Source organism: Protomyctophum bolini (genome assembly GCF_963924005.1).
Source record: "Protomyctophum bolini genome assembly, chromosome: 15".
Lineage (NCBI taxonomy): Eukaryota > Metazoa > Chordata > Actinopteri > Myctophiformes > Myctophidae > Protomyctophum > Protomyctophum bolini.
In genome coordinates, this window is record NC_137876.1 from 32904670 (window position 1) to 32920731 (window position 16062).

At 43.1% G+C, this 16062-nt stretch overlaps 2 protein-coding genes across 4 annotated transcripts in view; one reads left to right on the forward strand and one right to left on the reverse strand.

Moving 5' to 3' along the window:
- The window catches only part of mta1 (metastasis associated 1), a 66848-nt gene extending 51712 nt beyond the window's left edge, over nucleotides 1-15136 (reverse strand). For all 3 annotated transcript variants that reach the window (XM_080784402.1, XM_080784401.1, XM_080784400.1), the window contains exons 1-2: nucleotides 14947-15136; nucleotides 4178-4245 (exon numbers count right to left, since the gene is read on the reverse strand). In XM_080784402.1, coding sequence (XP_080640528.1) covers nucleotides 4178-4245; nucleotides 14947-14974 — 96 coding nt within the window. In that variant the 5' untranslated portion in view covers nucleotides 14975-15136. The remainder of the gene's footprint in view (nucleotides 1-4177; nucleotides 4246-14946) is intronic.
- Nucleotides 1-16062, forward strand: part of ptgr2 (prostaglandin reductase 2) — a 174759-nt gene that overhangs the window by 17253 nt on the left and 141444 nt on the right. The gene's annotated exons all lie outside the window — the stretch shown is intronic.

A 16062-nucleotide genomic window follows, 5' to 3' on the forward strand; every position in this document is an offset into this window, starting at 1 on the left:
GTGTGTGTGTGTCAGTTTAACAGCTGCCCCTCCCCCCTCAGCAGCTCCCACTTCCGTGTGTGTGTGTGTGTGTGTGTGTGTGTGTGTGTCTGTTCATTGGGCTGAGTACTGTAGTGTGCGTGTGTTGCAAGCAACGTCAGCGTTAGCATGTTCTGCTACAATTGAGCAGACCTGCATCTGCACCCTACAGACATCACAACAATGCATGGACAGGACGAGTCCTGTGTGTGTTGTGTTGTGTTCGCGACGGGTCACGCATGCGGGTATGTGTTCGGGTCGTGTGTTTTGGAACCGTTTATGAGCGGGTGTGTGTTTGCTGTGGCTCAGCAACTAGTATATACAATCAGTGGCTATGTTAATAGGTCAATGTACATGAATGCAACAAGCTAGTAGAACCTACTCCTCCAAAACAGAAAGTGATGTGGCTGCAACTCAGTCAGTATACAAGTATTGTATGCTGAAAAGTCCAAGAGGTTCAGTTACAGTACCATTAACATCAGAATGAGCAGGTGACATGATGCAAGTGACTAACTAAAAATGTAGTATGATTGTTGGGCATGAGTCCGGGGCCAGCAGGTGTCCTTGAGGGGGTTCCTCAGCTAAATGATTGATAGGTAATAGGTATCGACCCTTATGTTACATTCTCAGAAATACATCAACATCCTGAAAAGGCCATACATTATATATTTTCAGTGACTGAAAGTCACATATGCAGCTGATTGAGCTGAAAAGATTTCCAACGCATTTAAGACTTCCACGGAAATGTTAATAGCAAGATGGTCACAAAATCACAACCACACATCTACTCAGAGCCTGAATAGCGGCTGGCACTAAATCGTTTATTGCGAACAGAGACAACATGAATGTCTGCATCTGTCCGTTAGCCGGTCTGCGAGGGATACACCGCATCTCCAAGTGGTGGTGGAGGGTAGCTGGTCCTGTTTGTTAACCCAATCCGTCTGCTTAACTGATTGGCCGAGCTTCATGTCACATTTGTGCCGTGTCGCCAAGATGACAACATGAGTGGTAGCGTGACTAGCGTCAGTATCCATGCAAACAGCACACATCAGTCATTATGAAACAACATCAACTAGATAAAGTGCCCCTCGGGGCACAGGTCTCCACCAGGGCAGGGCAGGTTGTAGCCTCCTGGTGGTGCTATAATAAGCCAATGTGAAAAGGGTGAAAAAGGTGAAATTTCTTCTTACGCCTTGGAAGGCAATTGGATGATTTGAGGCATTTTGTTCCAAAAATGTGTTTTGCAAAAGTCCACCTGTTGGTGGCGCTATAACAGGCCAATGTGAAAAGGGTGGGATATATTCCTCAGCCTAGTAGGAAGGTCTGTGAAAGATTTCACGTAAATTGTACTGCAAACTGTCAAAGCCAATGTTAGCCAATTAGGATGGAATATGAAATATAGGACAGATCTGTCTTGAACACATGACTATAGAGATAGTGTGTAACGATTTGCGGGATATTTGGACAAATTGCGGGATTTTTGGACAAAGTGTGAAAAAGTGTTTTCACAGGTTCATCGTTGGCATCCAGGGAGTGTGTGTGCAAATTTGGCATCGACCGGGTTTTAACGGTGCCGGAGATTAGCTTGTAAGACACACTGACTCACACACACGCACGTACGGACGGAGTGCAAAACATACTTTCTCCCCATGCCTTCGACACATGAAACGGAACATGGATGCAAACATGATACCTTCCCAGATGCTTTTGCTACTACAAAGTAGTAATCTGATTCTGCCTTATTCTGATGCTGTACTGCAGGGGTTCTCAAGCTTTTCACAACCCCATAATATTTTTGAGGGGCGCTAGCCCCTCCTATATTCAGCTATAGTGTAGATTTCTGTCCTAACACAAACATTAAATGCCATTGACAATGAATGGAGAATTTACGTCATACGTGTCTGAGCAAATCTGTATTTTTGTCCTACACATACATTCCCATTGACAATAAATGGATGATAAAAGCGCCCTTCACTTCACACCGGTGTGAGTTTTTGCTTTAAAGATACATATTAAGTACTCACAAAAACTACATTGCAAATAGTAGAAAAACCAAAGACAAAATAGCTACAAAAAGGCTTATTCTTTGTTGAGAAGACAGGTTGAGCAATAAAACCCACTAGAAAACACGTTTTAAATGGATTAATAGAAGGCATGTCTTAGGCCCTCTTGTCTGAAGAAATACTCAATTAAAGTCCACACCTCTCTCTAAAGGTAGTTATTTAATCTACCCATAAAGGGACAAAAGTAGCCTACACAATTTGCTAGTTTAGGGCATCATAGAATTAATAGCACACACACACACACACACACACACATCATATGTGGTAAACCTGACACTCACTGAGGTGCCTGAGGAAGAGCCGCAGAGTCTTGTTTAAGGGCACGGGCGGCAATCAAGATGGCACAATCCAGTGTTATTGACAACACCAGCTCGCAACCCGATGCAATTGCGTGAGTAGCATTATGACTTAATCAATCAAAAGCACTATAAAAGACCAATTGCCAATTACGGCATTGGTGTTAAGCATAACATGTATTCATTGCTTTTAATTGACGTAGATCTACGCCAATGGTAGACCAAGTGTTAAGATGGTGAAGGTTGGCCCGGACGGTTAGCTCAACCGTCTGGGCACCTACTGTAGGCTGCTGAGCCAGCCTGACGGCGTGCCGAGGGTTTGACTCCCGATCCCGACGGCCTTTGCCACGTGTCTTCCCCCCCAATTTCCTGTCAGTCTACTTTCAACCTATCAATAAAAGGCAGAAAAAGCCACAAAAAAAAAAGGTTGTGGCAAATCTGGGAAGAAAATGCATTGCAATCCATGAATCCATTGCAAGCATTGGTTTTGTACGGAAAACACCTCAAATGTGCTGACCTCATCACATTTGTGATGACAGCTATGGCCGTTTTTAGCCAAAGGAGTGTTTTTAGTGTAAGACCAATCCTTGCAATTGATTCAGAATAATGAAAAACCCCTAGTTTGGCATGTCACATGCTCCTTAAAGGAGAATTCCATGCTAGAAGGCTTTCTTACCTTTATTTGTAGTTGTTACGTCCTCACCAAAGAGGTCCAGGTGTTATTTTGTGCAAAAGTGCATTATTGGCTATTTCCCCCTCTATGGGGGTTGGGTTTTTGTGCTAATTCCCTTATTTCCATCAAAATAAGTAATAAAGTGTGCCGCTTGGGATACTATTTACATTATGAAGAGAGGATATTGATTTTTGAGCGATGGAAATAAGCAAATTAGCATAACACCCCAATGCCCCATTCAATTCAATTAATTGAGGGCTTAAGGTAGGGGAAATGGCCAATAATGCGCAATGAAAATTTGAGAATGTTGCGTTATATAAGTTGTTAATGGTACCCCAACATTCAGCAGCTATCACAAAGTTTCCCAAGGGAAACAAATGGATTATGTGATAGTAGATCACCTTTATGAACACATCTGTGAAAAAAAGCTAGGGGTAATTTCTATCCCAGATTTGCCACAACGTTCACTAACATTACTTAAATAAATGTAAAAAACAATGGAACTCACATCCCACAATAAGAAGAAAACATGACTCCCCGTCCAAAATAACCCTTTATCTCGCTTTAAATGAGACATCGATACGGAACCAAGAGGCATCACCTTTTGACACGGAGCCCTTATGTTCCAACCGTAAGAGTCCAATTCCTCAGCGTGAGCCCCACACACACACACCACACACACTTTGATTACAATACTTGTGAGGACAACAACAAATTGTTACCTTTTTGCCATTTCGAACCTGACTGACCTGTAACACGCCGGTGTCATTGTGCATCACGTTGAGCTTTTTGACCTGCTATTTAAAAAAATGGAGTACTGTATAAATCAGGCATAACTCCTACCCCGACCTGTAAATGCTAATCCTAACCTGTATCTTGTGATGTACCACAATGGAAACGTGGTACAGGACCTTTTTGCGTTATCCTTTTAGCCTTAATGTTTGACTGTACCATGTGCCGTTTAGAGTTTTGACTAATAAAGTATTCAATCAATCAATAAATGACAAGGGAAATGGTCCTCAACAACCATTTCTCAAATTCTATTATACTTGTGGGGGCATTTGACAAGTATAGCACACACACACACACACACACACACACACACACACACACACACACACACTCACCTTGTTCAGCTCTTCTATCCTTCTGATCAGCAGGGGGTTACTGGACGAGTTCTCAAAATAAACATAATCTGTAGAGGAACAGAGAGAGAAAGAGAGAGGCAGAAAGAGTGAGAAGAAAATAATGCCAGTCAGGATTCATTCTAGAAGGCAGAACCAGACTGATATATAGGCCAGGCTGGTATTGGCCAGTATTTTACTTTTTTGACAACATAAGGTATTGGCAATTATACAGCTGGTTGGTGTGTTGCGCCTCTCAGCCTTTTGACAACATATTGGTTAAACTTAAAACAATGGTGATCTGTGGACTCTCCAAAATCATGACCGGGCCATAAATCTGGCATCGGTCAGGCTCTACTAGAAGGTTATCCAACCACCAACCAGCCGCGCTGATTTTGTTGGAACAAAACTGCGACAGCTCAATTAGTGCAGAGGAAAAAGCAGTTACGGACATCCACCAAATGTTGGCTTTGACTTGATTAGGCTAATTCCATAGCCAGAAGTTTCATCTGGGAGGTCTGAATATCAGAAAGATGTTTGGGAAGAGTGAGCACGCAAGACAGTGACACGCAAATAAAACACACAAACCAACCAATCCGTCCTAGCTCGTCAAACCCTCCACTCACAGTGTAGCCTTGTATTTCCTATTGGGTCCACATGCTTTCTTTGTCCTCTACCTCCTTTCATTGCACCCCCTTGGGTGAGTTGTTGCGTGCACGCAATGTAGCTGCACTGCGTGTGTGTGAGCGCGTGCATGACCACTGGCACTGCTCCAGGCCCATTGGAGGCTTAGCTCTCCTCCCCAGGACGTCCCCACAGACCCCAGGCTTGGTAGGGTGCCTTAGCCCTGCGTGCATCTTGGCTGAGCACTGTCTTGATTATACACCACACTTTGTAGGCTGCCTGGAGCTGCAGCTATCCTCCCCTCACACTAGACCCCTACCCCCCCAAACCCCGCCAGCCCCACCCCCCACAAGGCCCCGGGCCCGAGATCTCACAAGAACTGTGATGGCAAACGAGAGGATAAACAAGGTCTTCAGATAAAAAGGGTAAACACGTACAGTATATGCATGCACAATGCATTGGTAGTGTACAAGCATACATACGTACAGTATATGCAGTACACACAGAGGAACAGAATTCTCCATGATCCTGCCTCTCTGCTCTAGTCTCCATTCCTCAGTTTCATTACAACGAACTTTGCCATATGCTGTGCGAGGTCATCATGCAAGCACAACACACTGGGATAACTGGTAGCCATCAAGTCCAACCCATTGCAAAAATCCGACCCGGATCTTAATATATCCTGCTATAATCCTACATTATGTCACGTTTCCGGCTCAGCTGAGTGGGCATGTAAAACTATAACTTCCATCATGTCTGCATCGATACACAAATGGACACATTCACTACCCTTTACATTGCTAAGAGAGAAAGAGAGACAATGGGAGAAGGCTATGGGAGAGCTCATCAGTGCATGCCTGCCTACTCTTTACCCTGTATTAACTTGTCATTAGACTCTGCTGCCAACGTGACGTCTCGGTCCCACATGATGAATGCCAAATAGGCTAACTTGAAATTGAGCAATGCCGATACTGGGGAGCGAAGTGAAGATATCCTCCGACGTGCTCCGCTTTCAACCTTCTCAGTGTTCATAAGTACCCAGATCAAAAGAAAAAGGTAATTTCACGCTCAATCTTAGGGACTGGGGCTCATGACAAACCAGAGAAATGGGTGCGAAGAAAACGTGACCACCAATGCACCCTTTCTCTTTGGTGAAGTGGTGCCTATCCCCATCGTCTCTTTCTAACACCACACACCAAGTTACGACTGGCACTTGATACAAAAACAAGAGTCTAGCCCTTCTTAATTAAGAGTTAGAGAAGTTCCACTCTTATAGTCCTTCTGACAGCAAAAAAAATAATATGGGAAGCAAGCAGCAAGCTAATGGCTGTGTATGTGTGAGAGAATCGAGTCTGGGTTGTACGAGTGTTGAGTTTCCACCATGTGAAAAGCTGAAGCCTCGTGGTGAGCAAAAGGGAGAGAGTGTGAGCGAGAGACAGTGGGAGTCTATATGTGGGGGGGAGAGTGAGTGAGAGGCCTGTAGGCACTAGGCAGCGCCACTCAGTCTCTCCGTTCCTGCCAGCCCTCCCGCCATCTCTGTCTGCATGTGCCCACAGCCTTCACTGTGCCCCCCATCCCCCGCTGCCAGCCTCAACCAATCGGCAGGCCCCGGCGCCTGTGACATCACAGTGCAGTCGAATTTTGAGAGAGCCAATCAAGGCATGTTGCTGAGCCCCAAAAGATGGGAGTCTGCCGGGTGAGATCAAACCAGGCCAGAGAGACAGACAGACAAACAGTGAGAGCGAGACAGGGGTGCTGATGAGAATGAGGGAAAAAAAATGTGTGCTGATTGAATAGGGGAGACAGAGACAGACGGACGGACAGACAGACAGACAGACAGACAGACAAGCCAGCAGGCACACAGAGATATTAGCGAGAGAGAAATGGCTTAGTTGGAGAACTGAACTAAAAAAAGGATACGAGAAAAATAGACCATGAATGAATGAATGAATGAATGAATGAATGAATGAATGAATGAGAAGAGTTAACGTGAATGTAATGGAGTGAGTGAATGAGACAACACCCCCCTCAAGGAATTAGTCTCCCTGAAACCCTCGACCCGCACCTCAAACACATACTGCCTCAACCCCGTCACGGCCAACCTGCGCACCATGGGTGACAGGGCCTTCTGCGCAGTTGCCCCTGAACTGTGGAATACCTTCCACGCACACTTGAGCGCCACAATCAATAGACTCCTTCAAGAGAGGACTAAAGACCTAACTTTTTAACAAGGCTTTCTTCTAAATCCACTGATTTTATTCCTTGACCTCATGTTCAAAACCGTTGTCTTCCTTGATGCTTAATTGTGTGTTAATCGTGTGACGTTCTTTTATGCTTTTGCGTACCGTTTTACGCTTTTGTCTAATGTAGCACTTTGAGATTCTGAGGAATGTAAAGTGCATTATTTATAAATCAAATCCATTATTATTATTATAACATAATCAAGCGTAGAAGTATAACCTCTTATGTATGAGTGCACTAGAGAGATCTGCCCTGCAATGGGCCATGTATTGTATACCTTTGAAATGACAGGGGTACACAATAAATCTAGCCTATTTTGTTTCACTTAATTATTCAGACTGAAAGCCCTCCCCACGGCAGCAGTTTCTGGGGAGGGCAAAGCGGTAGTCTTCGGCGGTTGGTTCATACCAACCAATCAGAATAGTAGGAAAGCAGATGACGTTGTCAATCATGTGGCTATGGCTAGGCTAACCCGGGTGCTAACCAAACAAACACAGTCAACGAGAGCTACTAGCATGTAAACAAAGGCGGTAAAATATGTCGGATGATGTTTATTTCTGTAAAGAAACTATTTATCATAGGTCGATTTAATAGCCAGATTTATACGGTCGCGAGTTACCGCAGTGGGGGCAGCCATCTTTGTTGTTTGACGCTGTCGAGTGACAGGGCTGATGTATCATTATATGGGTAAAACAGAGCACATCAGTTCTGGGAGAGTTTAATTTCATTTAGGTGTTTCTGTGTGCCAGGCCAGCATGATGTAAACTACACCGAAGTTGGCCATGCTGGCACACAGTGAAGTCTAAATTAATTCAGAGATTTAATGATTTGCACTTACCCAAATGTGACACATCAAAATGTCAGCTGTGAAAGATGGAGAACATCCACCCACACAAGTGTGCACCCACCTTCACGCAAACATACATTCACATTCACAGATGTTCCTGTTGCGTGCAAGAACCCCAGGACAAAAACCACGTCTCCGTGTGACATAAGCATGGTATGGATGGAGGTTACTATGGCAATGGGCAGGTAATTCAATCCCCTGCTGAATCAATCGCACACCTCTTTTTCGCACTTTCATACCACTCACTTCCATCCTCACAAGCCTGTTCAACCTAGATAGAGCTGCACACACACCACCTGTCTTGTTTGTAGATTAAGGCCATCACTGCACCCAAAACTAGCTCTCTACCATTTCCTCACATGAATTTCGGCTGACTCATAATGTGGCCATCTCTCTTTTGGTTGGAATTCTCTGGTTATCGTCAAGATAGATGGTTTGTTTTCTACTTCAGAATTAGTGCTGAATGATCCACCTACCTATGTACCCTCGTCACAGAGTCTTTCAGTTTACTACTTGTAGGTGTTTGTTTTGAGAGGAAAGAGGGGTTGAGGCAAGATAGTGGTAGTCACTGTAATAAGTGCCTCCCCTTCCCACAGTAAAGTCCACAGTCTTAATTTAACACCTGGGTGTAAAGGTTTAGATTAACACTGACGATCTTACTGTGCAGCCATGCATTCTTTCCTGCAGTAGTGCTGCAGCAGCAGTAATGCAACTTGTTCTTGTTCAAATTGCACTTTAGGACTGAACAGGAATAATTGCAACGCCAAGCGGGCGACTCTCAACAGAGCATTTCTAGTGCTTTCTTTAAGTTCAAAGGGATCGGAATCCAAATCGTTTCTCTCAAAATAGGACGTGGCACTGCGGCAAATACAAATTTCTAATTCAATTGTGGGTACACACAGGTCCATCTCAATGAATTAGAATAGTGTAAAAGTTTTCTTCCGAAATATAATTCAAAAAGTTAAACTTTCATAGCGCATCCCCCGGCCGATAGGTGTGAACAGTGAACAGTTTGGGGGACCATTTAAAACAAAGGCGGCTTGCATGCTGTGGTTTGCTAAACTAAACAGGGCTGCCTCGTTCATGCACATTTGCCTTGTTTTTGCCTTGTTTTTCTTGTTTTTTCGCCCCTCTCTTCGAAGTTAGACTGGGCCAGCTCTAAACTGACTGGGCCACGGCCCACGTGGCCCAATGGACCCTACGCCGGTGATGGTCAGTACACCAGTTACTAGTAGTTTTGGCACTGTGGGCAGGTGCCAAATCGAGCTGGAAAGGAAAATTAGCATCTCCATGAAGCTTGTCAACATACTGAAGGACAATGTACTCTAAAAAGATGACTGTGTTGAAACCATTGTTAAGTTTTCACTGTCAGTGGATCAACACCAGCAGATAACACAGCCTAAATCATCACTGTGTTTTGTCATGTCCAGAGTCTCAACACAACCATCTATTATGATATTTTACAGCACTGTGTGCCTCCGTACATTGACAAGCTTTATGTTGATAGTCCGGCAGCCGACAGGCTTCTTTTGTTTAAAGTGGGAAATTTGGTATAGTCTTTTTTTATTGGTATAAATTATAAAATATTGTCTATATACATACATTCATGAATCCACTTGCTGACCCGCTCTTAGTATTGGGCAATCTTTTTTATAGGGATTTCTTGTGACCCTACCATTAACATCCTATGGCTATGGCTGGCAAAAATGTAAAATTTTCCTTTTGCTTTAAATAGAATGTGACATGTCAAACTAGGGGTTTTTCATGATTCTGAATCCATTCCATTTTGAACAAAATACACTCCTTGGGCTAAAAGCAGACATAGCCACCCAAATGTGCCGACCTCATCACATTTGTCATGTCTACTCTAGACTATGACCGTTTTTAGCCCAAGGAGTGTATTCTGTGCAAAACTAATGCTCAGAATGGATTCAGAACCATGAAAAACCCCTAGTTTGACATGTCACATGCTACTTTTGACATTTTTGCCTGCCATAGGATGTTAATGGTAGGGTCACAAGAAACCCCTATAAAAAATTGCCCAATACTTTTAGCCGTGGATTCATGAATGTATGTATATAGACAATATTTTAGGCCAATAAAAAAGTCTATACCAAATTTCCCACCCGTCCACCTCGGCTGCCGGACTATGCTGATCTTCCTTTTCCAGCAGCGTGTGTTGAGACTCTGGACATGACAAAACACAGTGATGACTTAGGCTGTGTTATCTGCTGGTGTTGATCCACTGACAGTGAAAACTTAACAATGGTTTCAACACAGCCATCTTTTTAGTACATTGTGCTTCAGAATTTTGACAAGCTTCATGGAGATGCTAATTTTCCTTTCCATCTCGATTTGGCACCTGCCCACAGAGCCAAAACTACTAGTAACTGGTGTACTGACCATGGTATTACTGTGCTTAACTGACCAGCCATCTGGCCTGACCTGAACCCCACAGAGAATCTAGGTTGTATTGTCAAGAGGAAGTTCAAGGTGTGAGACATAAGAGTGAACAATATAAATTCAATTACGGCTGTTATCAAAGCAAACCTGGGCTTCCATAACACCTCAACAGTGCCACAGGCTGATCACCACCATGCCACGCCCCATTGATGACATAATTTGTTCAAAAGTAGCCCAGACCAAGTATTAACTGCCTACATTAATATACTTTTCAGATGGTCGACATGTCTCGTTTAAAAAAATATTTTTAGTGGTCTCGTAAAATATTAAATTTCATGAGCTATACGCCATAATCATTAAGATTAAAACTAAAAAAGGTTTTAAATACTTCACTTTATGCACAATGAATTGAGAACTTTTTTAATTATATTAAGGAAAAAATTTAACTTTTACACAATATTCTAATTCATTGAGATGGACCTGTACATTTGTAGGTAAAGCAAAAATAATTCACCCCCAGTATTAACTCCAGTTAATGTCTTGAATCAATCACACACACACAAACAATACTACTTGTGAGGATGTCTGCAAGCAATCGCAAGTCTTGGCTACTCCATTACAGTACAACAACTAGTGTTTTAGGAAATGAGCACCAGTCAGCATGCAGGTGTGGTACATGTTTGATAGGACCAACTGTAGTAGATCAACTGTTCAACCCCATGAAGGGTCATTTGACAAAGCTACTGCAGTCATTAGTGACACGCATATCGAGGCTCTCTTCTGCTCCGACAAGGGAGATGACAAAACTCACATGTTTTGTGTAACCAATACTTTCCCTGTATACGGAGGGAAAGCACTGGGCTCAGGAACAAGCACCACACAAGCTCCGGAAGAATCGCCTGTGGCCCATGCGGTGAAACAAAGACATCAAGGCCTACTGAGCCAGCCTTTGTCCATGCTTCACCCACAAGGGAAGTCACTGCTTTTCTACGATGATCCAGCATTGACTTGCAAAGTGTCAGCCATCTTTAGAAGAGCCTGCATTGTCTTGATGCCAAGCCGCCAAAGCCAGATCGCAGGGAAGTGGAGGGCCAGACCAGGGAACCTGCAGTGCATCTTGGAGCATAACAGTATTTCTATCTGGTATAGAACAAAGCCTAAGTCCTACTGTATGACTGATTGCTGTCATGTAACATCATGATATCAAGTCTTGGAGATCTTCTGAGTCAGAGATGATTTTGCGTTATGGTACAAGAGGCCTGTGCCAGTGTGCCTGCCTACTTGTGGCCTTTCAATTAGATCAACCAATTGAACATAGCCTAAAAATGGCCTAAAACCGCTATTGTAGATTTTAGATACAGTGCATGTCAAAACAACGTCACCTTTCCTGTCGTGTATGTCAAAACAATGTCACCTTTCCTGTCAAATCAATTCATTCTATCAAGACTTTGCAAGAAAGCCAAACTGTCAACTGTGCCAGTATTGAAAAATAATAATAATAAGGAAATCACACTTGTGTGAAGTGAAGGGCGCTCTTGATTCATCATACATCACAACGTTCTCAGCCAATGAAATCATCACAAATGTTATTCCGGCCAATCACTTGGCGTCTTCAATTTTCTGCTCTCACTTCTATCTTCAATATGTACTTTGCTCAACCAATCAAATCATCGCTATGTGGTGATCAGCCAATCACAAGCCAATGTTTGTGTTCACACAAACCCGGAAAGCTGGGTATAGGAGGGGCTAGCACCCCTAAGAAAAAGCATGTGTTGTACTGCCCTTTTCTCATCAGTACAGTCAAACAAAGCATAAAATTAAATCACACAATTCAACTACTGTCAGCTACTGTATAAATTGCTGTGCAAAAGTGTAAAAGGGTGGGTGAAATTATTAGTGGATATATTAGTACAAGCTTCTCACAAATTGACGTTACTTTTTTTTTTTAAATCACACCCATGTTTAGTGAGGGGCGCTCTTATCATTTATACATCATACATCATCTCATGAACAACTGAATTTATGCAATTGATTAGACGATTTGCTCGTCTACATATGATGTAAAGTTTCCCTTCATTGTCAATGGCCTTTAATGTTTGTGTTGCCACAAATTTCCGTCATATTTGAGGCACATGATGTAATTTATTTCTCCTTTCATTGTCAATGGCAAATATGAGATGTGGGGAATCAAAAATATCAAATATACATTTTTATATTTTATATTCATGTTATAGCATCTAAACTATATTTTTTACTACTGTGAATTCCAAGGGAAGCAACTGAGGTTTAGAGATGACTTTCAATTCTGACTACATAATTTATGCTGTTGAAAGATTAGGCTATTCAAAAATATGAATCTTTTTTAATTATCTTGTGAGGAAGGGATGCCCTGAGGTGGAGCATGGCCACGAACAAGTGAACTTAGATCTAGTACTTGACATAAATCCTAGCACTGATTGAACTCCAGTTGTCAGAAAATGGTCAAACTGTCGCATTATAAATAAAGTGAACTACACCTCTCATAGACTAAATGGTGCTTTATTATTTTCACCACTGTGGTACAGATCCTCCAATCCCTGTGGATAAGATACAGGCCAGCAGAGTCCCACACTAAATGGATCTTTTGAACGGAACATGACCTCAAAACTACGCTTGCTCACCTGCCAGCAGGTAAGGTCAGTAGGGCATACAAAGTGGCCAGCCAGAACCAAAATGTAGCACCAATTTGACTGGAGGCAAGTGTTAATTTCCCACCTGTCCATAGACCCAACCCGTTCTCACTCAGGCAAGGCCATCTTGCATTTGAATAAACTGTGTGTTAAGATCATTGTAGGATTCATGCAACCTGTATTGCCAAGAAACGTTCCACTATTTCTCCATTTCACTGCAGCCCCATATGTGCCCTCTCCCTACGCTCATTCTGTAGCACCGAGATGAGGTCACACCCTGGGCCCCTCCCACCGCGGTTCAGAAACGGCGCAAGTTTCCACAATACACGCTTCTTACCCTTTTCGGCACAATGAATCCAAAACGTGAAGGGGCAGAAAGGGTTTACACTAATTCAACCTTAACGCCCAAGAAAATCCAACTAGCGATTTGAACCGAGCGACTGGGAGAGGGCACATATGGGGCTAACTGCAGGCTATGTCTGTCATTCCACATACTTTTTTTTTTTTTTTTTAGCTTTTCTGCCTTTGACAGTTGAAGTGAAGATGGACAGGAAAGAGGGAGGGGGAGAGGGGAGAGACATGCAGCAAAGGTCGTCATGAACGGGACTTGAACACGCAACGCGCTGTCAGGCCAGAGCCTATATGTGGCATGCTCCTGGACCGCTAGTCCAGCGAGTACCCCCAGTTATTTGCATCTAAAATAAAATGTATAAGTCTTCTACTTCCTCTGTAGTCGAGATATGAATGTACAATTAGCTGGCTGTCACATTTCAAGGATAACAGATTGGTAAAAAAAAACAAAAAAACACATCATTGTATATCCACATATTGTCCATTTTATGCTGGCTACATCCTGAGGCAATCAATTCCCATGTTGACAAGACATGTTCCCTTCCTACTTGTCTGGTGACGCTGACAATGTATCATGGTCAAAGTGAAAGAAAAACATCTTCATTGTAAACTCATGTGATGTGATATCAGTCAGTACTATGTATCTTTCAGCTTTGAAATTAAAACATACCACCAGCCATTTGTATTGACATCCGAGACCTCAGGTCCTTTCTCCTATCAGAATGAACCAGGTGAGTTAAAGTCACCCTCTCAGCTCCCCTAGAATGAACCACCACCTAATTTTAGCTATTACACAACTGTTATCAGTGTTCATATGACATTAAAAAACCATTACACATAGTGTAGCTGGGAAGTGAGTCAGAAAAGCATAACAATAAGAACAGTATATGCTTATATGTGGTAAGGGGGAACAAGTAGGGTCAAATCTTCATTAGAAATGAACTGTTGTTATGGTTTCAAAATCACAGAAATAAATAATAATAAAAGACTGCTCAAGACAATGCATGGCAAATAGACAACAACTTAATTTCAGTGTTTGCAGAATTATTCTCGCAAACTTATATTTCTAGCTGTACCAGGTAAGTAAAGTAGGCTATACTGTATGGTAAATGGGGGGGGGGGTCGCCTAACTTTTCTGCAGTTATTTTGCTTAGTACCTAAAGGTGGGCATCTGCCTGCCTGGCCTGCCCTGTCCTGCTCAGACTTGGGTAACCTAAATCCGACCAGTACCACCAGTAGCGTGTAGCCAAAGCTGACGCCAAACTTTTAGAAGCTGTGCACACTGTTCACTTAAGGTTAATATTGAGGGGAAAACATGTGCTGTTACTTTTTTGTATGGCCGCCTTCTTAGCACATGCATTAAAGCATTTCGTTTAGGTATTCGCGTCCAAACAAACCACAAACACAAAAGAGAGAGAAAACGAGAAGAGAACCCACGGGGTTCTGTTAGCGAACCACTACTCTTCATCACCATCCTCCTCCTCACACAGTCACCATCATCATCCTCTCTGAAAGCACAAGGTTGTTTTAGCTTTAGGAAATAAAAGAGGAAGGATAGAGACCCCGCTGCGAAAAGCCCAGCGACGAATCATGGCGAGTGCGAGTACGGAAAGATCCTGAAATGTTGTCCCCCTTACCTCCAACCCGGTACATGTTCGCTGCCATGACTGACCCGGGTCCTGGCGTCTCCAGGTAGAGGGGTACTGGAGCTGTGTGTGTGTGTGTTACCACTGCCTACTGCCGCTCTGTGTTGGAAAATGGTGGATTGATCAATACGAAGCAGACTAGCCAAGGGATCTTAAAGAGACAGCGCACATATTATATTCCTGTACTACCTAAGTTTGGTGCCCCGTCGTCCTTTATTATATCGCGCATTCGCGCGGCCCTGGTTCGCAACGTAACCCGCGGAAATTTGGACGCGGTTGGCAACTACAAAGCCCGTTTCCACTGGAAGTTTGTGGACCAGCCAGAGAGAGGAATAGTGGGGACGGAGCAGCGGAAGGGGGGCACTGTTCAGCCAGCAGCATCCTCTCTCTGTCCCGTCCCGGCTCCCCGCTCTGCCTCCTAAATGTGAAAGCAACGCTGTTCAGACCCACATTTTCTAACTGTAAAAACAATTTCAAACATCAAAACGCCACTGTTTCTGTCTAATTCAAATGTAGAATTTTGTGTATTACCATTTTAGCAGTGTTTTTATGCTTATTTTTCCAATATTTTTGTAAAGACAAAAATCAAATGTCCAAGGCCCAAATTGTTTTGTTCCTGATGTAGACACACTGAAAGTATGAATAGGCCTACATACTAGTCTTATCAGGCGATCACTTGAAGTGGTAGTGCAGTTTAGCCTGGCCTTATCAAATTAAATTGAAATATGGATATACACAGAACTCAAGCAGTATCAGCATGAGGTTGGGAACCACCTAGCCTATTATAACCACCTACTCAGTTAAAACCCAGGCTACTACATCAGTGAGCATAATCTGCTATTAAAGAATGGATATTGCATGTCCCAACAATGACTAACTGAACCCTGTGTGTGGTTTCTCTCTTTAATCACATGTTAAAGACGGTCATATTATTTTGAGTTCAACAGATTTGGCCTGTGTTTATTTTACTTTTTTGGTTAGAGAGACAAAGAAATGACAAAGATGACAATGACAGTGACAAGTGAAAGACACAGAGATGAGGAGAGGGAGACAGATACAGTTCAAATGATAAATTATTTGAATCTGGGGTCTGTAGTCTCCCCCAGA